Below are 25,453 nucleotides of genomic sequence, written 5' to 3'. Positions count from 1 at the left end.
GAAATGCTGGGAGAAGGGAGAGGACTCAGCTTGGGATCGATGGCAAACACAAATATATGCTGGAGGGAATTCAGCATAGATACTTCATACTCTTATGTTCATCAATGATAGCAAATTAAAACTGGGCTTACACACTCAATGCACAGGACTGGAGTATTTAAAAGAACCTCAATATGTTAAGTGCAGTAAATCTCCAGAGAAATTAGGTATTGACTGCATGCCTCAGTGAGGAGAAAATCTACAAAAATCCATAGGAGCCATTGATCCAAATATTACTTTTTAACACTAACTACGTAACAACTTTTTAAATGTACACTGAGTACAGATATAATTCTCCTTAATTATCAATCAACAAACCAAAATGCAATACTGTTTATACAGGCTGGTCTTTAAAAATGAATACAGTGAGTACACTCCAATGAGACACTAAAACCAATGAGGCAGTTGTGCCCTGAGAAATCTGCATCAGAATAAAAAGGGTTTTAATTTCAAATACCCACACCCTGGCTGGGATGGGATCCTGCCACACATCCAGGAATGCTGATGGTGCAGGTTGGATCCTGTGCAGAGGCCAGGCTGGGCCTTACTTGGTTCCAGAACTCCAAACACAGCTCAAGGATGCAGCTCCACAGGAACAGCACATCCATCCCACCTGGTCTTTCCAGAGGCTGTCAGGAGAACACAGACCAATCCCAGCACCCCAGAGTGTTTCCCTGCAGTGGTCACTGGTAGGAACCTTCCTGGTTCTCAGTGCACTGCACACTCTACACCTGGTGAGCTCCATGGAGATCCTGGGGAATAACCTCCCATTAAATCTTCATTCAACCACAGAAACTCCAGCACTGACCTAAATTACTGGGAAGGGAATGCATTTGACTGGCTCTGTGCAAGGAGGGTATCAGCTCCAAGCATTGCCAAGAGGCACTTTTGAATCAAAACTTCAAATTCCTAATTTTGTTAAAGCTTCAGCATGTCCCTCAAATCACTGCATGTATTCAGTAGCTGCTTCATGAACTAGTCAAAATGTTCTCATTTGTCTGGCTCAGCACAGCCACTGATGCTGCTCAGGGGGGCTGAGATACTTATGTTGCTACACACATGCAGGAAATGCCCTCTGGAAAGGATCTCATTTATATAAAATAACATTTAAAAATGAGAATTATGTTCCTGAAGCATTGAAATAACAAAGCCCTCCACTCTGAAAAGCTGGGTGACAGCAGAATGAAGGCTGTCTCTGCACCTTCCATTTGCCCACAGTCTTTAAAGACTTTTCAGAACATCCCACCTCACTTTGTACAGGAGACTGTGCTGAGACTGCACCATGAGCAGGGAATCCAGGAGACGGCTGAGCAAAGAAACCCTTTGCCCCAGCTGCTGGAAGTTTCTCAGCATCCTAAGCCATGTCTGTGCCTCTCAGCCTCACACCAGGAGAGCAGGAACCCATTGCTGTGTTCTGCCAGCTGTGCCCCTGCAATCTCCAACAGAAGTCCCGGCAGATGCAGATTTTCCTGGGATGTTGAGAGCTCTGCTGCAAGTGGGGAAACTCTGGCAGTTTGCTCTTCCTGGATTCAGGCTGTTTGTCGTGGTTTAACCCCAGCCACCAATTAAAGCACCACACAAACATTCACCCCTCCCCCTCCCTGGAGGGACAGGGAAGAGAATCAGAGAAAAAAAGTTAAAATCCATGGGTTGAGATAACAACAGCTTAATACTTGAACTAAAATTTTAAAAATAATAATAATGAAAAGGAAGGTAAAGAAAGGAACAAACCCCCTGAGAGAGAAGTGATGCACAACAGAATTGTTCAGCAGCACCTGAGCAGTGATTGACCCCTCCTGGCCACCCCCCAGTTTATCCCTGTTATCCCAGTATGGAACATCCCTCTGGCCAGCTCAGCTGTCCTGGCCAGGTCCCTCACAGCTCCCTGGGCAGCTCCTCAGAGCCAGAGCACGGGGAACTCACCAGTCCTTGCCTGAAGGGAAGCCCTGCTCAGCACCAACTACAGCATCCCTGTGCTGTCAGTGTCATTGTCACCCTAAACCCAACCACAGCACTGCACCAGCTGCTGGCATGGAATCAACTCTGTCCCACACAAAAGCAGGACATCACAAGGTCAGAGCTGGCATTCCATGTGAAGAGTTTGGATGCTCTGCAACATACCAGGTCCCACATCATGTTCTGCAGTCTCTTCTGGCAGGAGCACAAAAAAAAAAATCAGTGGATTTTCTGTTTGCAGCTATCAAGGAAACACTTTTCAAGTGTAAGAGGAGGGGTAAGGTCCCTCAAACTATCTTTCTGAATATTTTGTTTGGTGGAGTCCTCTGGTTTTAACCAATTCCATCACAACTTTAGCTCTTTCAGGAGGTTATCTGAGACACAGATTGCAAAACTTACCTCAGGCTTCCTCTGCACACCTGTAAAGTTTCCCTGCACTTTCAAATAGAAGGAATTCTCTGTCCTGTAACCACATACCCATCCACAAACACTACCAAACTGGCTGCTATAACTACCCAACAGCCAAATCCCAAATATCCCAGCTTCCACCTACCCTTCAAAGAGCATCCACATTGAATACCAATGTACAGCCACACCACTCACTCTACCAGGCAAAGCAGGCAGAGTCAGCTCTCCAGAAAGCAGCCTGCAAGCTTGGGAGGGCCACAAGAGTCCAAAACAGATGCTCTCCTCACCACAAAATATTTTCTAGCAGGTGAAATAGTGCAGTTGTCTTAGCAGGAAATACTTGCCAGTCTTATTTCATTTTTCCTAATGACCAGAGTTAAACGACTGCAGGTTTTAACAGCTCCAGCAAATTATCAAGAACCTTTACATTACATGGTCAATGGTCCTTTTAATAGAAAAAGCAATAATATACAGTTGTTTGTGCCAACTAAAACTCGTTAGAAAGTATTAGTTTAAGGTAACAGTTCAGCAGCTATTAACAAGCACAAATTCCTGCAGTTATCACTGGTGACACTGATGCTCACCAAGCTGGCAGCAGCAAACCATCCCTCCTGCTTGAGCTGATCTTGGGGGTGAAGGAGGGGAAAGGGGAAAGAAAAGTTAACAAAAACACTCTTTTGTAGCAAGAGTCAAAGTTTTTCAATAATCACCATTTTTTTCACTAGCATAACATTAGAATTGACTTTTTGTCTTGCTGACATAGCAACTAAGAAAGTTGTGTTGCATTGACCATATTGATTGTGAACAATGCAGCCATCAGTGGGACTTTACACCATATATTTTCAATATTGACCTCCCAGTCCCTTCTCCATGGCTCTATGGGTCTGCTATTGGATTTGGACTGCAGCGTAATAAACAGCTAAGGTTTAATTAATGGTAAATGAATACAAGACATAGGTTATGACTTTAACTAATTAGGGAATTGTTGAATTAAGTCTGCCTTGGAATGCAAGGCAGTACAATCAATATCCAATAAAAGGACTATGTATGTAATTTACCTGCAAATGTGTTTCCAATACCATCAAAGTGAGTTTAAATAAGTAAGATACATGAAAGGCTACTGGAAAAAGATTTCAAAAAGTTAACACTTTATGGCTTGAGAAAAGGTTTTTCTCCTTGCAGAAGGAATGTCATCTTGAAATACCCTCCCATAACACAGATGGTGACACAGCCACAGCTCTCCCTAAAGGACAGTGCAGACTCCAAACCCTTTTCCTTGACAATGCAGCATTAGCAAATCCTGCCTCTGCAGGGCACAGTGAGCACAAACCAGCCCTCCCAACATAAACCAGTGAAGTTTGATGCTGAGCTCTTCTCAGGGCTGTCCTGGGCTGTCCAGTGCTGTGTGTGCAGAGCTTCCCAGGGCTGGTCCTGCTGCCCTTCCCCCAGCCCTGGGGAAGCATTCCCAGGCACACGAGGAGGTCACCACACCAGGGGCTGAGCAATCCCCAACACTGCTTCTCCTGTGTACAGCAGCACTCACAGCCTGATTACTCATTCTGTAATCACTCATCTGAAATAAAAAAAAGAAACCTACCTACTCCCTTGTGGGCATCTATGCTGGTAAACTCTATTGTCCCATTATGGCCCTTCCTAGGATTTTCCTGATACTGTTTGTGGTTCCCATTGGGACAATATCTGTAGCAAAGTCCATAATCTGCAAGATAAACCTGGAAGACATGAACAGACAAATGAATAATGCTTTTGTCCTTTGAAAGTATAACCTTTATAATTAAGTCTTAAGAAACTGATAGGTTAAGGACAGCCTTAGATCTAAATTTTATTAAACCAAATGGTGCCTCAGGATAAAATATGTACAACTGGGGGCTATAACAGCTGCCCTCCCCATTTAAATCCTTCCACTACTATACTCTTATCTTATTTCAGAGTCGAGCAGGATTTCAGTCATTTCATTTTGTTCCTGAGCTCTCTGCTCTCCAGGTGGGCATCCAGACATCATAAACTGCAATATGCCTTTCATGCAGCCTCACGTTGCTTATGGGACCCCTTCCTCCCCTCACTTCAGCAGGCACACTCCCTCCCTTCCCCATTTGGGTTTTCCAGCAGCTGAGACTCCTCCAATTCAACTCTTCTGTGCACCTTCAAGGCCAGAGGAAGAGGCAGCAGCTTCCCCAGCTGGACTGGACTGAGGCTCCTGGGCACTGGGCCACCTGTAATCCAGCTCTTTGGAATGCCACTGTCACTAACTTCCTACATCAACTATTCAAAGTAGGCTAAAACAAAGCAAACCAGCCCTCCCCAACCCAGTAAACTGAATTTAGAAAGCATTTTAAAAAGCCACAGAACCAAACTGTGGTCTCTCAGTTACTCTGAAGCAAACACATGGGGTTAAATCAATGTAAGAGAAAAAAAACATTTGGCCCAAATTGTGTGTACTGCAATAGTGCCACAATCAGCATTCCATCCACGGACTTTTGGGGCAAAAGCTGAAAATCATCTGAAGGCATAGAGATCACTGCAACTAAATCTTATTATATGATAAAGAAAAACATCTTATTTAAACGTTAGTTTCCTCTTTGGCTACAAAACAGTTTATCCTAAAAAAGTCTAAAACAAACTTTCCTGGCACTCACTTGATATTTAATTATGTCAGTCCTGGAAAAGGCAAAAACAAACAAACAAAAAAGCCTCAAGAAAATGTAACACATTACTTTGTAGCACATTCTGTTCAACTTCTGATTCCTGTTTGTGCTGCAGGCAGCTTCAAATCCTGGGATTGCTGGTCTCTTGGTTTTACTGTTTCTGCTGCAGGATCTGAGCTTATCTGGAGCGTGTAAGCCAGGCTGCAGCCCTCACTTCCTGCAGGGGGGTGGCTTTTAAGATTATTGATGATGTTTCTCACCTGACAGCCCAGCCAAACTGGATACAAGATCAAAGACCAGAGGCATGGATGGCTACAAAATCTGGGACAGGGCATCAGCTCGGTCGGGCTGACTGATTTGATTTTCTCCTGCATCCGTTCTCTGGTGCATTCCTGATGCTCTGGTCTGCCCTAACTGAGCTCACAGCCAGAGAACTCACTCAAATTACCCTAAAAACCAAGTTCTGTGAGTCTGCTGCCTCCTTTGTGGGCTGGGAAGGAGAGAGGAGCCTAGGAGGTGCATTCTTCCAGACTCAGTGCTGTGCTGTGTTCTGCTTGACTACAGGTTTCTGACATAGACAGGAAGATAAAATACCTTTAAAAATTAAGGCTATGCCTACATTAAAATAAGACTTCAACTGTTAGGAAAGAAAACACGCCCACAGCACCTGTGGCAGCTCTCTGGTTTGGGCTGGGCATGCCAGCTTATGTGATAGAGACTCCCATGTGACAGCCCAGCCTTGGTGATCTTTCAAACTATACCAACACCAGGCCACCCAGAAAGCAGCCACAAATATTTGCTAGTCAAACTTAACCCCCCACCACTTATCCTATCACAGTCAGTTTGTAATTTTTTATTTTTAAGGTAGCTCCATAATGCAGCACATTTTTAACCAATGGATTTGCATAAAACACCTTCAGTAGCCATATCAGCAGAGCAGTTTTCAATTTATACTGAAAACACCCTAGAAGTGAGAAGGAACTTTAAGTTATCCTGCACTGACTGAAGATGGAAAGACCTGGAAATAAAGAAGCAACTGCTTCCTAAAGCAACTCATATGCAGGGTCATCCTGACAGCAGTTCTCCTCAAAAGTTGGCCATGAGTGTACCAGGTCAGCTTCTTTCTAGCTGGGCCATTTATCACTTCCTTAATGTTCACATCAGATTTTGTCCACAAACATGGCAGCCTCTCAAGGCAAAGCCTCTTGGCCACCAACAAAAATCAATCCCCTTCAGCTTGTACAAAACCAGCAAGGCACTGTTACAACCTTGCCACAACCATTATCAGAATGACTGTGTTATTTTAAATTACCATTAATTTCATTTCATCAATTCTCATTATAACCCTTTCATCATTAAAAAGATATATAGTTCTTTATAGCTAGTTGTCACTTTTTGATAATGTAATACTGCATGCCCTTCCAAATTTGCTCAGAACACGGTAGAGGTAGTTCATTTAGAGTTTATAGTTGTTGTGGATTTTTTCAGGGTATGGGGAAGGGGAAAAGCAGATGAGTGTTAGAGAATACTGACAAAAATTAAGGCAGTTTTAGTATGTGTTTCAATACCATAAATATTTTTTATCTGCATGCTTTTTTGGGGGAAAAGCAAACAAAGAACAAAAAAAAAAAAAAAAAAAAAAAAAAAAAGAACAAAACAGAGCAGAGCAACCAAGACAAACAGGACACTGGAATAAGAAAAGGTGCTGTAGATTATGAAAGTGTAGCAGGGAAAAGCCTAGAACAGCTGGGTTTAGCTGTGGCACAGTATACACTCCTTCCCACTCACTTATTTTAACTCTTGTTTTTGTTCAGGTTTCTCTTCTTTACATAGTAGCCCTATCTGCAAAAGGCTCTGCAGTGCTTAGCACAGTCTGTCATTAATAGATTTTTGTCCCCAACCATTAGCCAGATTTCTAAAGTCTTCACCTTTAATTCCATGCACACATAAATGTGCTCTTGGTCAAGTGAATCATCACAGGCACAAATAATTATTTGTGAGCATGAGAAGCCAGCCACAGTTTCAGCCATTCCCTGCCCTTTCTGTGCAGGACTCCCTCACAGTGCTTGGTGTCTGAAGTGCTAAATATCTGCTAAACACACACAATTCTTACAACCTGGACCCATGATGATATTTAATTGCACTGAGCTGGGCAGTTATTAGCCTGGCCCTCTGGATTCTCGTGGTATTCCCTTTATCTTGAAGGACAGAGCAGGAGATTTATTGCTGGAAGGATGAAGTACAGTGATTTTCTCTGTTTCCAATCCTAGTTTACGTCATGCCTGTAAATAATTAAGTAGATACCTGCTAATAAGAGGCAGATTGGTTGCTAATGGCCAGAGTGCTGTCAGGTTCAGCTGGGCACTGGGCCACAAGAAGGGTAAAGGCAGACTCAGATCCATGGTGGTTACCAGCAGAGAGAGGGGAAGGGGCACAGGGCATCTCTGCCCTGAAGGAGAACAGAGAAGATCTGATTTTTTTTCAATTCGCCTGCACTTCAGCAAGTCTGTCCCAGTGGGCTAAAAGCAGGAATCATGATGATTCACCTCACAATGAAAAACAGCTTGAAGTCAGAATTGCTTTCACGCAACTTTTTCCCAAAAGATCAACGCATGATTTCTGTATCTTCTGAAACAATTTTGTATTTTTCTATCTCTGATAATCAAGTCAGAGTTCTATAATGTAACTGACTTGGTCTAAGAAACACTTAAAATCAGGACTGAGGTGCACATACCATTAAAATTCCCAGCTTTTAAACCCAAACTTGAGTCTGCAACATGTCTGCCCATAAAATCCATGGGGAAAAATGCTACAAGGTGATTGCAGGAGGTGCTCTCTCAAATCTCATTTATTTAAAATGCAGATTTTAAGCTCTTGTCTGGTGACCACTTGCCCCTCTTAATAGCGTCACCATTTAAATGAGATGAGTGGATTTAAATTTCTTTCAGAGTCCATCAATGCTGCTTGTTCTGCTTTATCATACAGTTAGGACCATGCAATGAGTCATCTTTAACTCTCCCCAGCCCTGAGACTGCTTCACCTGTAATTGATAGTTCTGATGACTCCAAGTTTCCTTTGAGGCCTGTGTGAGATTCATGGGCTGTGCAGTCCCTGCTCAGAGCCACTGAGTGCAGAATTGATCCTGTGACCTGGAACTCAGGGATGGCCCTGCTGCCCCTGTGAGCACATCTGCAGCTCTCTCAGGGCACTCACTGGAGCCTCTCCCCGTTTCTAACCATCATCTGGAGGTCACACACTGACAGCACCCTGACTTTATTTGTTTCTCTGCCGTGCCACAGAAAGCAGGGGAGAGCAGTATGGATTCCACATGCCCTTTGAGAAAGGGGACTCTTATTTATTGGCTTTGGTGTAAATTTACCAGGTTAATTTACAGAAGAGAGAGACCAGCAGCAGGAAGTTTAACACAGGAAAATTGCATTTTTTTCTGTCATTTAGTGACTGTTGATGTGTGTTCCTAGATGCAAATTTGTCACTGACTTTCTGCAGTTGCAAAAAAAGATAGAATTCAGTATAAAGGTACACCTGCTTCTTTGAACAGAGATTCATCTCTCTTTACCAAAACAGAATATGGAATTATATTTTGAATAGAGATTAATATTATTTTTAAGAGATGAGTTCTTGGTTTCTTTTAAAAACAAGTTTCTTTAATTCTATACTTACAACATTCTACACTTACAATATATTTTCTCGTAAAATCCTAGACCCTAAAGAGAAAGAACCCACTGGCATTAAAAATTAGAAAAATCTCATAACAGAAATCATTAGGTCAGGCAGTTTTATTATGCCAACTCCCACTGGAGCTAGAGAAGCCCCTGGGCTTGTACTCCTGAGTTGGAGTTTGCCACAGGCTAGATGCTCTCACTCCCTATTTATGAGATTATGTTGATCATTTTACATTTAAAAAAAAAAAACAACCAAGACCAAGGCAATTGAGTTATTCACTGGGTTGGCAGAGTGAGAAAGGTGGCACAAACATTTCACACATACAGGAATTAAAATTTAGTTCATACCATAGAAATGCAAGCAAATATTAGAAATTCTCCTCATTAGCACTTCTGAACTAGAATGGGAACTTGGTAAAAAGTCTTATAGAATAATTTCAATGGAACAGAAATTTTGGTGAAACAAAATTCTGCAGCAAACCTCCCAGCAGTGATGTACACTTTGTACATGTTGAGTTAGGAGCTACTCAAACTGGAGCATCTACTGATTTCTTTTATTAAATAAACTCTAGAAAATAAACACTAAAACTGCTGTCCAGTAACTCGCAAGTACCTTACTTTTAACCTGTCAATGAATTTACTATCATTAAAGCAAATTAAAGTACAGCGCAGTCTTCATACAAATAACACATGAAACAAATCAGAAAATCACCCAGCAACCTGCCCAATTCCAAGTCAGCTCTAAGTCTTAACATTTTATGATTACTGGAAGTGGACACTTCCAAAGTGATTGCAATTTGAAAAACAGCAGCATTTCTGCTCTCGTAAAAATATACAATAGCCAAGACAAAAGAAAAGTCATTTGAGTTATGCTAATGGTTGCAGATCAATTTGGCTCTAAAGAGCCTCCTCCTCTGGATTCAGCAGAACACCATAAACTGTGATTATGTACTGGCTGCTCCCACTGTATAAACGAGGGTTGTCTTAAACAGCCATGCTGTGTTTCAAATGATGTCTTTCAGAAAGCTGACAAGTTAAATTTGACTCAGCCATTTAAGTTGAAGCTTTTAAAAAGAGCAGATATACTCAAATGTTCACCTCCAATGGCAGTGAGCCACTTTGCAAGATCTGGTTCTTTATCACAGCAGCAGAGAAACCAAAATTGAAAGAAGTATTGCTTACAGCTAATTATATTTAAGTGAAGTTGGAAATGTCCTTTTTTTCCTAAATGATTTTTTTCCAATTAAAAAAGCATACTTAGATTTTATTACCTGAAGAAAATAAAGACATCAAAAGAGCATGTGGAATATGACAGGACCAAAAGATTTGTTTTAAAACATTTCACCCAAACACTTCCATTTCAAGGCTGGCTTCAGAGTGCTAGAGAACAGCAACTTTAATCCTACTTACCTGTTCTATCCACTACAGTGAGCAGGACAGGAGAGTTAGGGCATGGAAACAATTCACGGCAATATTAGAAATCTAGAATTTCCCAGAATGAAAGTACAATAGGCCACATTCAATCCTTTACTGGTATAACCTAGAGCAGCAATTAGGTCCCACAATTTATCCTCTTCATTAGTTTACTCATCCATAGCACTATCCCAGTCAGCAGAACACAGAAGGATCAAAGCCCAGCTTTGTCCTGCTTCTTTCACAGCCCTCAAGCTCCACAGAGCCACTCTCAGATCTGCTCTGAGGGGATGTGAATGTTCATGCATAAACTCCTTTTAATATGTGAATTGGGAAAGCAAAACATTTGCAAAACTTAAAACTTTTCAATGGTTATAAACACAGTAAAAGTGTAGCGAAGTAAACATGCTCACCTCGTGTGGATTGCTGTAGCCCAGCAGAAGATTTGCTGCTTTAATGTCCCCATGGACATACTCATTTTCGTGTATGTACTCCAAAGTATCCAACTAGGAAAGAGTTCAGAACAGAGGACAGAACATCATCATCATCTTCTCCACTCTGCCCCCAAATATTTCTCATTTAGACAGAGGAACCAAGGGCTACACAGACTGAGCTGACAAATTTTGCTGGGACTAATGATGGCAAAGCAGAAACAAGCCATACTCTGCTTGAGATATCCATGTGGAACTCCCTGAGTACCAGCTTCTAAATCACAGAGCCAGAAGGAAACCAGTACTTTACAAACACCAGAGGAGATGCTGAGAACACCAAGCTCTTGGAAAGATCATATTCCATCAGCTCTAAAGGTCTGGCATACATTTGATCCTGCCAGTTATTACGTGACCAGCATCTCATGTCACAGCCCCCTGCATCAACACCTCCAGCTCCTCTAATTATTAAAAAATACATTTGCACTTGGCAACTCATCCAAAGGACAAGCCAATCCTGACTTTTGGAGTGTTACAAATTTATCAATTATGTGACTATGAAAGCTCTTCAATTAAAAAAAAATTATTTAGGTTAAAGAGATGCTTTGGATGCATCCAGTCTAAGAGTTCCTCATCTCTAACTTAAGACCATTGCCTCTACTCCACTCTCTATCCACCTGAGCTCAGCAGTATTCACAGTTTCACAACACAAATCATATTACAAAGGAGCAAGTATGTAACTTTCTGTTGGGATGTGCCAGTGACACCCATCTGAGAACAAAGCTGGTATTTGCAGACTGGCCAAATCCTGGCCTGTATAATCAGTGTGCTCAGCAAACACAGTGAAAATTTGGCATTCAGGCATGCAATTGTGAACTTTGACAAATATGGATGTCTAATACAATACCCTTCAGACACTGAAAAAAAATCAATACATGCTGAAACATGAGAATAGGCTTACACATCTCAGTCTAGACACACAGGTTGAAGTGGATGGTCTGTGCTTTAACCCATTAGAAAAAAAGTTGGTTTGACCAAATTTCAGTCTGTATGGGAGTCTTGATTTTCCACTAAATACCTTTTTCCCTAAAAAACCCCATAGAAATAAGAAAATACACAGCATTTACACATTTAAGTCTAAACTCAGCAGCCACCTAAAGGAGCTGTATTAGCAGGATAATTCTCTAGTTGAACTCAGCAAATGTGAGACACAGCAATTTCCTCTCTCTGTGCATACCATCCGTGCCCCAAGTTGCAGAACAATCTCCTTCTTAAACCTGCTGCCACAATCTTCAAAGATTCTTTGGAGGTCTTGCCCCAGTCTCTCCATGACCATGAACCTGTAGCTATGAGGAAATGCAGAAAAGGGAGGAATCCTTTAAGACATGACTGCAAGTTTGAGTTAGATTGAAAGGACTAAATCTCCATTTTTGAAAATGGGTCATCAGTCAGTCTGAGGCTTAATTACCATTTATCTCATTACCTTTTTCCCTTGTACTCAGCCAGGCCTGATCCCCAAAACACTGGAATTCCTAAACATCTTATTTTTTTGAGATTCATCCATTTTCTTACTGCAATAACAAGAAGAACATAACATTGGGTTAAAGGCAGCTGGGAACTCTAGGTTTGGGGTGTTTTCTCTGTCCTGGGGCTGGCCTGTCTCTGGAGTCCATTCCTTGGTGTACAGACAATAAATGTGGCCCTGTTCTGGCTGCTTGGCTTCTGTTCTCTCCTCTGACCAGAAAGGACAAGGCCAAGACCCAAATAACAAAACCTACAGCAATCCAGAAGTACCACTGCATGAGCTGGCACTGGTTCTGGCTTTCAAGCTCTAAAGCAACAGTTCTTAACAAAAGTAGTTAAACCCAGACTTGTCATTACCTCTACCTGAGACATTACTTACTATGCTCTTGTTTTGCTGCCCTCTGGTAAAACTTCAGCTCAGAAAACAAGGGGCCATTTTCAAGATATTCCTGTTGAGAAACAAATAAAGTTGGTATCATAAAAGGCCTTAGAAAGACAACAGTTTTTTAAGAGAAGCATAAAGGAAATAACAAGAGAATGAAACCCCTTTTATCTCCCATCTCCCAGATTCCATGCCACCTGAAATTTAATTTAAGTAGCTAAAAAGCAAAGTTGCTTGGCAATGCATTTTCATAAACAACACAGATTCTTTTAGATATTATTTAAGACACTATTTTCAGAAATATTTGAGATCAGGTGTGTTTGAGATCATAGTCTAATTTTCCTTACTACACTGTTGAAGGTTTGTAATCAAGGAAAAAAATCAAGTCAAGGAAATACTGTGTGTCATGGAAATGCCAAATATATCCCCAAGCAGGCAAAGGATATAAAAAACCCAGAGCACCAAAAGCAACAAGCATGCAATAAAGACCAAATGCTGAAAATAAGGGTGGATAATTAAGAGAAAGAACTGTATGCAAGTTAATAATTTATAAATGAGATCTGCACGTTACCACTTTAATGACATGCACTGCATCATCTTCTACAGGAACCTGAATTTGAGGGGACGCTGTAAAGGAACAAAGAGATGGAGATCAAGCTGTATGCAACAAAATGTAATTGCAAATAAAGAATGTGCTAACACTGAGTCAGGCAACCAAAAATACACACCAAAAGATGGCCTGGATTCCTGCTTTTAAAGGTCAGAGCTATGCCAAGTTCAAAGAAATATAAAACAAAACCAACACACAGAGAAATTTTAATCAACAAGTAGAGAAGCAATTTGAAGCCCTGTTCTCAGAAGTGTCCCCTGGATGTTAATTAAGGAGTAAGCAGGATGTCCTCAGTGCACACTGGCACCACAATGAGCCATTCCATTAGGACCCTGTTTAAGCCATTAGACCCTGTTTAAGCCATTCCAGCCAATTGGAAAACCACTGTATTGGGTTGCTGTCAATCTGCTGTCGTGACAAAGACACCACTTTAAAGTTCTGACCTACATTATGCCTCTAGACACGATTGTCTGCTTTCCTCTATCACAAATTAATTTGGCCCTAGAACCTTGATTTCTATTCTGGCATTATTTAGACACTGGCCTAAGTTGGGGATAGCACAGCCACCACCTGCCTAAAGGGGAGCTGAAGGATTGTGCCTCTCAGTGCAAGTAGAGATTTGAAAACAATAATTGACCACATGTGCCAATTACAGCCCAGGAGACAGAACCTCTGTGCACAGACAATGCAATCCTATTTTCTTCTGACCCTGAGAGAACTATCAGCTCTCTCTGATACTACTGAGGCTACATAGAGCTACGCTGGGATTAAAATTTAATGAGACTAAATCATCTTTTAGAATCATCACTGAAGAAAGGGAAAAAATACAATTCCTAGGAAATAAGTGTCCCTTTCAAACTTCTGATAATGATCAAATGCCAACAACAGTCCAGGTGTGAAACACTTCAACCATGAGCACACACAAAAATAGAGCTCTTTTAACCACATAATAAAAATCAAGTAAACTTGGATCTAATCAAACCATCCAAGCTTACTGTTTTTGATGGTCAGGGCATAAAAATACTTCTACAATGAACTGCTTCCTTCAGCTGCCATCTTCCTTCAATTCTATTCAGCATCTTGGATTAATCTGGCAGGGTACACACCCTAAACACCCACAGGCTCCCCACTGGCACTTCCCCATGTGAATGCTGCTGTGCTAATAACACATTAAAATAAAATTCAAATATTAAAACAGTAGCATTGGAAGGTGTGAACTGTCCATAGACTCACACAAGTAACAGTCACATCCAGAACACACATTAAATCTACTAGAAGGGAAGTTTTGGTACACTTTGCTCTTACCATATTTTTGCACTGAAGTGGGAATTAAGGCTCAGGCATTTATGTGTTTCATTTTTCTCAGCCACATATAGAATATGTGTTAATAGAAGACATTAGTAAAAGGAGCACATCCCATATGTTTTCACTGCATTCAACAACATCACATCACCCAAACAGAATTTGATGTGCTCATTTCACTGGTACAGATCAGAAAAAAACCTCTGGATAAGAAAATGTAATTCAATACCAAGTTACTTAACAGAGGTTTGATAGGTGTAGGCAAGTATCAAATTTAAATGTATTTGAAAGAGGCTGATCTAACTTCCCTGAAGACTTCTTGACATTTTATAAAAGAGGCCTCGTTCATGGTAATCTGGAACAGAGTAACAGCTGTCAGGGTAATGAAGAGGAGCAATTAACAGGAGGTAGCCCAGCAAAAGGGCTTCACCCCCGTGGTTCTTACACTGTGCTGGCTTGGATGCTTCTGGAGTCACACTGAAAGTCACACATCCTGAAGGAAAATAAACCCAAACATAACCAGCAATGGTTACAAAGTGAAAAGAGAGAAAAGTCATAGCTCAACAGGACACTGGAACAGGTGCCCCACAAAATGAGTTCCATTCAAGTGTACAAAAGGAAAAAAAGTATTTTTACTGCACATACATGGAACAAGGCACTACAGCCCCCACAAATAGCACTAAATCTCTGACACAGACAATGCTGGGACAGTCAGTCTCACCCATACAGGTGAGCAGAAGTTGTAGGTGCACCTTTTGCTAATCCACTTTAACCACCCATTCAGATGCCAACCAGCAATACTCCAGTCACAACTCAGAAAAAAGACAGACTATTTTTTTGTCCATAAATAAACATAAATGGTTTTTAAAAAATTGTCTCATTACTATGTATAGTTATTTAACAGACTGGAAAGGCTCCCAAGGTTTAACAAACAGTCTGATTACATACCTCATAGACCAGCACCACATACTCTCCTGCGAGTTTAGCTCATAGTTAATTACTGTACACTCGTAATTAGCCATGTGCTAGCCTCGTTCTGTGTGGTAGCACATGGCTATTTATAATATTACAATCAGTAAATGCAGACTGCAGGACAGTGAGCAGAAACTCTGCAGGAGAGCAGTGCTGATAGGCAGGAGGTCCCTGATGGCAGATAAGCACTCACAGAGGGTACCAGAAGCACTATACGGTGAGATTATGTTTGCAAAAAAGCCCTTAAAATAACATAACAAGTGCACAAGTTCCCAGCTTCTGCTGCTTTTGCCAACCAGAGATGCACAACCCCTGACATTTGGGGAGGGGGTGTAGGCAGGCACACACAACCCAAACCATTGTCTGCATGACTGGGAGCACTGGTGCAGGATGTAGCTGTGACGGAGGCTGGGGCTGCTTTCACCTCATGCCAAGAGGAGTCTCACAAAACATTTGCAGAGGGCAAAGGGCACAGCTCTGCTTTCCCTCCCTCCCCTTCAATCCACAGTCACAGCCAGCACACCAGAGTGGGGCACACAGCTTTAAAATGCCCTCTGAAATAAAGCAGGGCAGTAAGAGTCACATCCCAGCCATGATTCCCAACTGCTGTGCCTGCACTAAAACCTCACCTGGAATTAACCCATGCCCAGGATTCCCCAGTTGCACCCAGCACAGCAGTTATGGCCTTATCATCCACCTTAACCATGAATTTCATCCTTTTTGGTGCTGAATGCCACATCCTTAATTAATGGCACTCTCTAAATGTTAACCAGCAATGGTAACAAAAGGGTGTTTGTGGCTGAACTGCCATTTCCTACGAGCACACAGCACAATTGCAGCCTGACAGAGGAACGTGCCAATTCCCTCTGCCAGTTCAAACGTGCTTGTTGTAGTTTCAGCAGTTAATTTGTGGCAGTCACATTTGGAATATGGTGAAATATTTTCAATGGCTCTCACAGAACCACTTTTGTTGACAAAGTTTACACAGTGGAAAAGAAAACAACGTTGATTTGGCAGTTTGGAGAAACAGCCCTGCTCCTGTCCACAGCTGGTGTCTTTGCCACTGTTGGATATTTTGAGGATGGATTTGTTTGGGAAACACAAATAAAAGTATTTTCAGAAGTTCTCTAGTTGCTACTATTTTATTTTTGCTTTGTCCCATTCATTAGCTAATCCTGAGGAGTGATACATCAGCTTAGTTTTTGCAGAAATTTAAACCAATCTCAAAAATACCACATTTCTGAAGTTACAGGCTACCTATAAAGAAAGCTGGAGAAGTTCTGACTCTGTTCAAGTCAAGCCAAGAGCTGTTAAATTCACTGGGTAAAAGCAGGGAAGGAGTGTTGCTCAGAGCGTGTAATGATAAAAAGGACACAAGCTGCAGCAATAGAATTACTAAAAACAAAATGCACACAATAAAAAGCAGCATTTGCTATTAAACACAACTTCATCTATTTCCTACATAGGGAAGGTGCCAAGGCAAACAAAGCACATTGCCTCCCCCTCCCTGACACTGCAGTATCTCCCAAAAACTGAAACATTTCATGTTTGAAGTGTGTTTACACCCCACTTTCATTGCAGCCTAAGGAAGTTCTGCTTCTCTGTTACTTTATAGATGCAGCATCTTTTCCTGGACAGACTCTTTGCTGAGCAGGGTTTTGACCAGGTTTTATTCAAGATTCTTATTCCTTTAGCTTTAAGTGTGTAGAGAGGTTTTATACAGATTACAGATACATAACCCTCCACTAGACCCACCTTCTGCAAGACTTAACTAAACTGATTTTGGGACAAAATAATGTTCAATTGCTCTACTGTTTTGCAGGTAACTCCAAATGCCTCCAAGTTAAGAGCATTCAGTACTGGTAAAGCAATTTCACAACATTTCTTACTTGTGTTTCTGTGAAACCTTAATCCTGACTCACCAGAGTTTTTGTATGCCACACTAATGGAAGCCAATTGTTTGACTTTCAAAGTTAATTACTTCAAGCTGGAATAGGGATGACACATCCTTTAACCCCAGGCAGAAAAGCTTTGCGTGGCCTGCTCTTACAGCACTCTCAGATGGGAGCCCAGGCCTCCAATATTTAAAACTTGATGCACAAACTGTTTTCTGGCAGGATTCTGCTGCAGCCCATCTGCTGGTCTGACATGGTGCCCACTCAGAAGACACAATGCCAGTTTCAGCAGGGTACAGGTGCCAAAGACAACTGAAGGAGTGCCCTCTGTGAGGCAACAGGTACCTGAGCTGTCCTCCAAAGCTCCTCCTCCATCCCCCACTGAAGGTAAATAATAAATAAATTCCATCAAAACTGCTCTCCTGACCTCCCAGGATTACTCAGCATATGGAAGAAGAATCCCAACACATGATGTAGCAGAACACTGCAGTGTAAGAGCAATGACCTCTGCAGGCTTTGTAGCAGGCTCTCCACTACTGTGCAAAAATGAGTTACACATTCCAAGTGAAGACTGTCAGCTTACAGGGGACCAAAAGAAAAAAAGAAATGGGGAAGATTCCAGAGGAAGCACTCACCAGCAAGAACTGGTAAAGGTAAGGAATATTTTCTCTTTTTGAGATAGTGCAGGTCAGGCAGCCCTAAGTAGCCTCTGAGTAGCAAAATCATACTAAGTTTATAATTTAGTCTGTCTACAAACAGGGCACTTGCAGTATCTCTATTTGTATAGTTATTATTAGTGACTAGACAAAAAGACCCTACCTGAAGTGGTGTTTGTCTACTCACAAATTTATTTTCACACCTGCAGGTATTTTTTCACCTTGAAGTTGAGAAAAATCCATCCCTAACTTGAGTTACCTGCCAGTGCTTTTAATTGCAGGGCTTTGCTATTATGATCTGTCCTTCCACTGAGCTAATAAAAGCCATACTGAATTTATCTTTTGGTATAATTTTACTGCATTTTTAATTAACTTGCTGCATTATTTCAATTTAGGCAACTGCTGAAGGACTTTGTCTCTCCAGAAGCAATTGCTAAAGCAGCTTCCCAAGCAAACCAAGGAATGAACAACAGGACCAAGTGTGCTTCCATTGATGCTTCTCTTCCTTGACACAGGTACATCCCTTGCTCACAACTATACAAATTATCCATGGAAATTAGTCTGAAACAGAAACAAACTCTCTTTCCCACCTCAGCCTGATTCCCAGAATATCTGCAGTTACATTGCACTACAACCCCAGCTTAAAAGAACAGGACCTAGCAGACCTCCTCCAGAAGCAGGGCTCCCTGTACTGCTGGTATTAAAAAACAATATTCACTCATTTAATCACTGCTCAGGAAGAAATTTTTTCTCTCTTCCTTGAAAATGTGAGAAAAAAAACCTCATAAGGAGAGGAAGGTGCACTGGCTACACTGATCTCCAAGCAGGGTACAATTCAACGTTGACTTTATCAATACTTACTTTCCTGAGCTTCATAAAATTAAAACACATTTACAATGTGGTAAGGTCTGTCATAAAAACCACCATCTAACAAACATTTGTACATAAATTTTAAAAAATATTTTTGTTTATCAGAACCATCCCTTTCCATGAGAAAGAAGCCTGCAAGCAGATAGCACTGGATGCAGCAGGCTCCACGTGACAGACGAACCTTAACAAAACATTGTGTGACCTTTCTGCATTTACATTTTCAGTCCAAATTGTGCATTAATAGAGTGCTTGCAGCAGGACTAGAGAATGATTTATATAAAGACTGGTGTTAATTACTGGCTGTGATCAGAGAGATAAATGAGAGAATGTAAAGCTCCTCAGCTCTTGGTTCATTTTCCACTGCTCTCCACAGGGCTACAAACCAGAGTTGTGAGAGCACCAATGTCCCAGCCTTCCACAGGTGCTCTTCATTCTGCTCCCTTTACCAAAGGGGGAACAGCTCTACCTGAGAGCAAAGCAGCACCAGCAACACAACAATTTGGAACAGAATGGAAAGAGTAAGAATCATCAGGGAACAAGGGAAAGCACTTGTGAGGCAGGGCAGAACCTGAAGAATTTTCATGCCCACAATTAGAAGTTCTGAAGCCCTACATTTGCATCCTGGGACTCAGGGTCAGTAAATGGCTTTCAGCAGCTTTGATTTAGTGAACAGAACCCTCTTCCACAAAATGCACCCCTAGTAAATAGATTTTGCAGAGATACTGTAAAATTTCTCAAGAACGTTGTTATAGATTAATGGAGTATGGAATATCCTTAATGGGAAATTAAGCTCTAACAACCACATCAAAATCTTTACACTGCTACTGTAAAAGTACTTATTAAAAGATATAGCTGGCAAAGTTAACCTTTACTTTAGTAAAAGGGCTGTGCTCTTCATACCTGGCAGGCAATCGAACCTCCTGTCCCCCACCTCTCTACAGCTCCTTCTCTCAAAGTTAGTGGTCCTCTCACACCTTGCTCTGGATGTTCTGAAACAGGTCTGAACAACACAGAGCAAAGGAGGTCTCTTCAAACACCTGTATCTTAACCACAAAAAGTTGTCATCTACCTCACTTCCCCTGGTTCTCAAAGACAACTGAATTTTGTAGCATCAAGAAGCTGCTGAATGGTAAACTTTAATATAAACACATCAGAGATCAAGAGGTGGACAACAAAAAGAGAAAGCTTCAGTGTCAATACTTAGGGATGAATGTCCATTTTCTCTTTAATTGATGAGCTACAAGGGGAACTGAGCCTTCAGTGCAGTGCTGCAGGTAGCATTCACCGTTCCTGCTGAAAGAAGGGATTAAATGAACACAAATACCATTACAAAAGTGGCAGCTGCATTTCCTCAGCCATGCTGTCACTTACAAAAAACAGAGAATAGTAATACCAAGAGTCCCTGACTCTCATTCTAATCCACTGACTGCTCTCCACCTCAGTTCAGTGGGAGCCAAACTACAACAAACACCTCAGTATAAGAAATCACCTTGGTGGGCTCTGTGATCAGGCAGAAAACTCAAATCTGCCTGGAATGTCTGAATGCCATGTGCTAAGCCACCCTCAAGGTCCAGTGCGATTTGGCTGCAGCAGGGAATGACAGAGCCACATTCTGAGGGATTCAGGAACACAGCACTACTGGTCCTACACGTGGAGAGCTACACTCACTACAAACTTGCTCTCTGCACTGCATCCCCAGCTCCCTCACAGCCTTCTGTCTGTGGGAGACTTCTGCAGGTTCCCATCTCCCTGTGCTTTATCTTGGAATGGAAGGTCCCAGAGACACCTTTACTTCTTAGCCCATGTTAGGGTCCATTTCCTCATGTGCCCAGCTCACAGCACCTCTCAAACGTAACCAACTAATGGTTCAAAGGTGGTCATAACAAGGTAGTAAGATGTACCAAAAAGAAAAAGAAAATACTTTAACAAGTGCTCTACCCTTTGGCAACTCTGTTACCTGAAACCTCCGTCATTCCCACTGGCTCTGCCTGCAGAGCAGTGAGGAACAGTGTGAACCATAAAAATTCCAGAGGAAACCAAACCAGAAACTTCACCACAGGAACTTCTTGGATGTACTGCTACTGTATTGTGTGCTGATTTCTGCATAAAAGGAAGCTGGATTGTGTATAGGAGTGACTTGCTTATTAAGTTTTAAGCCTCAATATTCCAAATAGAGTTAATATTACTGTAACTCAAAGAGATCATGTTAGGCTTCATGGACAATGCAGTAAACTGCTTCTAGTTGATTCCTCACTGCTCCATACAAGCTCAAGTTCGCTCTAAACAGACACTGTGAACTAGTTTCTATATGCTGCCATGAAAAAAAAGAAAAACCAAGCTCATAATAACTGCCTTGGACGCAGGATTTGTTCTTTTTCAGAGACTAGCAACAGCAACATACATTACACCCTCTGCAGTGACCCAGAATGCTTTACAAACTGCCTTTCAGAGCTATTCACTTCTCACAGAGCACAAACTGACTGAAACGCAGCGGCTTCTTCTGAAGGAGTCACAGAAACTTATCTAGGCCAGAGCAAACACAGAGCACTGTTTCCACCTCTGCTGAAAAGATGTGAATTCAGAGGCAGCACCCAGCTAAGTATTGTTACTGTTTCAATTCCTGGATTAAAACTAATTTACTCTTGGGCAGAAAATAACACTTCCAAAAAGCAGAAACTGAAAGCGGGCTACAGAGCATGAGGCAACATAAGGCCAAAACCATGCCTAAGAAAAGCACTTTTACTTTGAAAAGCATCAACTGGCGGTGCTTTGACACAGCGGCACCCGGGTTACCCCACTCAAGATCCATAGAAAATCGTGTTAGTATCCAGCAAAATGAGCTGGACAGGCCACGGAGAACACTCTGCATCACTTGCAGGAATGGAGCAGGAACAACAGCCCAGAAAACCACGCTTGGAGCAAGGATCACCAAAAGCATGCAAACCACGCTTTTAAAAATTACTGCCTTTTCCAGTTCAGGAAGTTACAAAAAAATTTGCAAGTCACGCTCTTAATTATCAGCAGTATTTTACCTAAATAGATCAGGCCAAATCCTCCCTGGCCGATCTGATTGCCCAGCCTCCAGGTTTTTCCTTCAGTGTCTTTCAGGATCATGTCTTTAGGGAGCGGGACTGGCAGCTTGCCTTTGCCGGGACCTTTGGGCGGCATGGTACCTTGAGGGAGGGGAAAACGAAAGAGAAAGCTTGTTGAAAGATTGCTGCCAGAAGGTGGTAACAACATTCCTCGATGCGCTCTGCCTTCCAGCACAGAGCAGGGAGGGGGTGCGATGTCCCTCAGCCCGCTCCCCTTCACCCACCTCCACAGAGCCCCCCCGGCCTCCCCTCGCCGCCGGCCGCAAACTTCCCAGCCGGGCACTTCCGCAGCAGCCGGAGGAGGAGGAATGGCTGGCGGGACGCCGTCTTCCCGCCGAGAAACCCGGGGCGGGGAAACCCGGGGCGGGGATCGCGGCAGCCCCGGCCGGGCCGGGGACTCCCGCAGCCGCCCCCTCACGGCCCTCAGCGCGGCGGGGCGGGGCACGCGCCATTCCCGCCTCCCCTCAGCCCCGCCCTGAGGCGGCGCCACAGCCACCGCCTCCCCTCGGGGGTGCGGAGCGGGGAGATGGTGACCGAAAAGTCGGTGTGTCCCGGGAGTTCCGGCTACTCGCTCCGGGAGAAGGGACGCGGAGGAGCAGGGACGTTATGGGGAACGGAGAAGGAGAGAGATGGAGCAGGGAGATCATGAGGGAGATGGCGTCCGCTGCCATCAGCCCCAGGCGTTCCCGCTCTCCCGCTTCTGAGGCTGCGCTTCGCGAGGGAGGAACTTTTAAAAAATTATTTCGTGCACTGAGAAGTAGGAGATCAGATGGCCTCCTGCCTGAGATAAAAAAAGAAAATCTCAGCTGCCAGGATTTGGAGTAAAAAAACCGCCGAACTGTTCTCCAGGCGCGTTTGGGAGGTGCAGTGAAGTCACAGAACTGTCGCGGTCCCACGCTTCCCTCAGGCCACGTCGGTTTTCCCTCAGGACCTTCCTGGCAGCGGTCAGGGGTAACTATTCCCACCCAGAAACACACATACTCACCCAGAGCAGCTCAGTGGAGGAGGTGATGGCCACCTCAGGCTGGTTCCAGGCAGGGACAGACGAGAGATGCTGCTGAGCCAGGAGTCCATCAGGCCCATCCCCTTGTAAATTGCAGTAAAGGACACTGTGAGTGAGGTGAGTTTTAAATCCCCAAGATCCCAGGGCATAGCTTTGATCATGAGCCGCCATTTTGTACAAGTTTTGCTTTATTGATAGGGTCCCTTCACCCAGGTACACACCACCTAGGCAGACCTGAGGGGAAAACACCACACCACAACTATTAGTCCTTTTCTAGAAAAAAAAGGGTACAAAACTTAAAAGTTTAAGCCTTTTTTTTTAAAGACTCATGTCTTCTTAAAAAGAACAATCAAAATCCAAAACTTCAGCAACCACATAATTTGCAAGTAAACTTAAAAGTAGTAACACATATTACAACTGCAAAGCCTGCATTGCCATCAGTAAATTAAGCCTTTATGTAACAACCCTTTTGGCTTCATCAGTCTTGCAGGCTCTGTGGTTTTATCATTATTGAAAAGACCAGCTGAAAAATCACCAGCAGAAAGCTCAGCCATAAAGGGAACAAATTAAAAATTTTCATGAAGCATTTTGTGGAGTTTTTCCCCTTTGCAACAAATGCCAAAACAGACTGTAGGAGGGTGGTGTTGGGGTTGTTTGGCTCATTTAAAAAAGCAACCACAGATGCCCAGTTCAGCATCAAAGAAACCATCATCATCATCATCAGTGTTGTGTGTTACCTGGGTAAAGGATCTTTCCAGAAGAAAATTACCTCAAAATAGTTGCCTGGGAATCAGAGGACAAACCTCTGTTTAAGGAGAAACCTCTTTGCAACAGCAGAGCAAAGAAGTTATCCACATGATTAAACTGAAATGAAAGCATTATCAAAGGGCTTCCTGCTTCCAGGCTCTCCCTGCCCACAAAGTTTCCCTAGAAAGTGACAAAGTTTCATAAGAAAGTGAAAGAAGTCAGATGAGGTAGAGGAAAAAAACAAAACCAAACAAGTTAAGTATGAATAATTCATGGAGTTCTGAGGAATAGCAAACCATCTTTAATAACTTAGAGCTCTATCACAACTTGTGCAATTTAATGTTAATGTGTGGTATAAGAGGGTTTAAGGTATTTATCCTACAAGTTGTGAGAAATACCTGAGGGCTTGTGTGGTTGTTTGTTTTTTGGTTTTTGTTTTGTTTGGGTTTTTCTTTTTTTAATGAGAGAATAGATGCAAAGTTAAAGATTTTCAAGCTTTTATCAGTCATGAAAAGTTAAAATCATTCAAAGACAACCACACAGGAATGTAATAGAAACTAGTCATATGACTCATATTTAAAAAGAAAACATTAAAAGAAAAGTTCCTGCACATACCAGGCTGTTCCTGAAGAATGAGCTCCTATTTTAAATCCAGATCTATGTTAATAAACAGCCATAACCAGCAGGCCCACAAAAAGGTGTGTGTTACTAGCAAAGTTTTGATGGTTTGCTTTCAGACACTTCAAAATTAAATTGATACATACATAGTTTTAAAAATTAATAAAGACCAAAGACTTTACTGAGACAAGCTCTTATCTGCTTAGTGCCTTTGGCCCTGTTAAATAGCACATGCACGTGTTTTGTGGGTGGGCCTAAGAAATCCTCTTTTCCTGTTGGACTGAACTGGAGGTGGGGCTTTTTCTTTTCCCCTGTTTGTAATCAACCAATTAGAAACCTTCCCAAACTGTTATTCATTTCTGCTGATCAAATAAAGCCGAGTGCCCTCTTCACAGTTGCTACAAATTAGCAGTTTGGGGAGGTGATAAAGGGGATGAATGACCATAACAACTACAGATGTGGGGGTTTGGGTTTTTCAGGAAAGCCTAAATATCATGGAAGCGATTTCCCTTCAAGGTGGTACAGCTACCACTACTGCCAAATTCAAAAATCCTGGTAGGAGAAATGTGAATGAATAATAAGAGTAAAAATGCACAAATCCTACCAGTATCAAATTCTTTCAAGCACATATTCTGGAGAGTAACAATCAGCTGTGCTGGCTTATCATGGGCTTCATTTAAAGATTCTCAGGGAGGCAGTGTTTTAAGTGTTTAATAAGACAGCAAACCTGTCCTGAAGCTGTATTTGTTTCTGTCTTTGTCTTAAAGCACCGTAAATTAAACATTTGGTCCATCTTCCATTTATTTTAATTTTTTCTACTCCTTGCTCAAACCTAAGCTTGAATACAAAAGATTGCAGTCAATTATATGAAATCTTGCAGTGTCACATGCACAAAGCCCCTTAAATTTCCTACAGCAGGTGAGCACTTGTAGCTTCTCTCACCACTGCATTGTGATGCTTTTGTGGTATTTAACACTGACATTTTAGCACTCCCACATTCAATTTCCCTGCTTTGCTCCACATCTCACTGATGCTTAAAATATCATGGCTAAATTTACTCCAGACATGTAACAACTCGATATCAAGAGCATTGACAGAAGGCATCAAGTTTCAGAAGTGCTTCCCAGTTTGTGCTGGGAGATCTGTTTGTGTCCCTGTGCAGATCCCGGGCTCCTGCTGGGCTCGCTCCATT

The 25,453-nt window shown here is 42.3% G+C and overlaps 1 protein-coding gene across 2 annotated transcripts in view; it reads right to left on the bottom strand.

The window, feature by feature from the left end:
* The window catches only part of VRK2 (VRK serine/threonine kinase 2), a 36,628-nt gene extending 14,332 nt beyond the window's left edge, over positions 1-22,296 (bottom strand). The window contains exons 1-8 of one of the 2 annotated variants that reach the window (XM_063152773.1): positions 22,118-22,296; positions 21,834-21,974; positions 13,068-13,123; positions 12,494-12,563; positions 12,074-12,161; positions 11,828-11,936; positions 10,576-10,668; positions 4,001-4,133 (exon numbers count right to left, since the gene is read on the bottom strand). In XM_063152773.1, the coding sequence (XP_063008843.1) occupies positions 4,001-4,133; positions 10,576-10,668; positions 11,828-11,936; positions 12,074-12,161; positions 12,494-12,563; positions 13,068-13,123; positions 21,834-21,969 (685 nt within the window). In that variant the 5' untranslated portion in view covers positions 21,970-21,974; positions 22,118-22,296. The remainder of the gene's footprint in view (positions 1-4,000; positions 4,134-10,575; positions 10,669-11,827; positions 11,937-12,073; positions 12,162-12,493; positions 12,564-13,067; positions 13,124-21,833; positions 21,975-22,117) is intronic. The other variant, XM_063152772.1, reaches the window with a different exon arrangement.
* Between the last annotated feature and the right edge of the window lie 3,157 nt (positions 22,297-25,453).

The sequence above is a fragment of the Melospiza melodia genome, chromosome 3 (assembly GCF_035770615.1).
Source record: "Melospiza melodia melodia isolate bMelMel2 chromosome 3, bMelMel2.pri, whole genome shotgun sequence".
Taxonomy (NCBI): domain Eukaryota; kingdom Metazoa; phylum Chordata; class Aves; order Passeriformes; family Passerellidae; genus Melospiza; species Melospiza melodia.
Note: the sequence above shows the minus strand (reverse complement) of the source record. Positions and strands in the feature narration are given on the sequence as shown.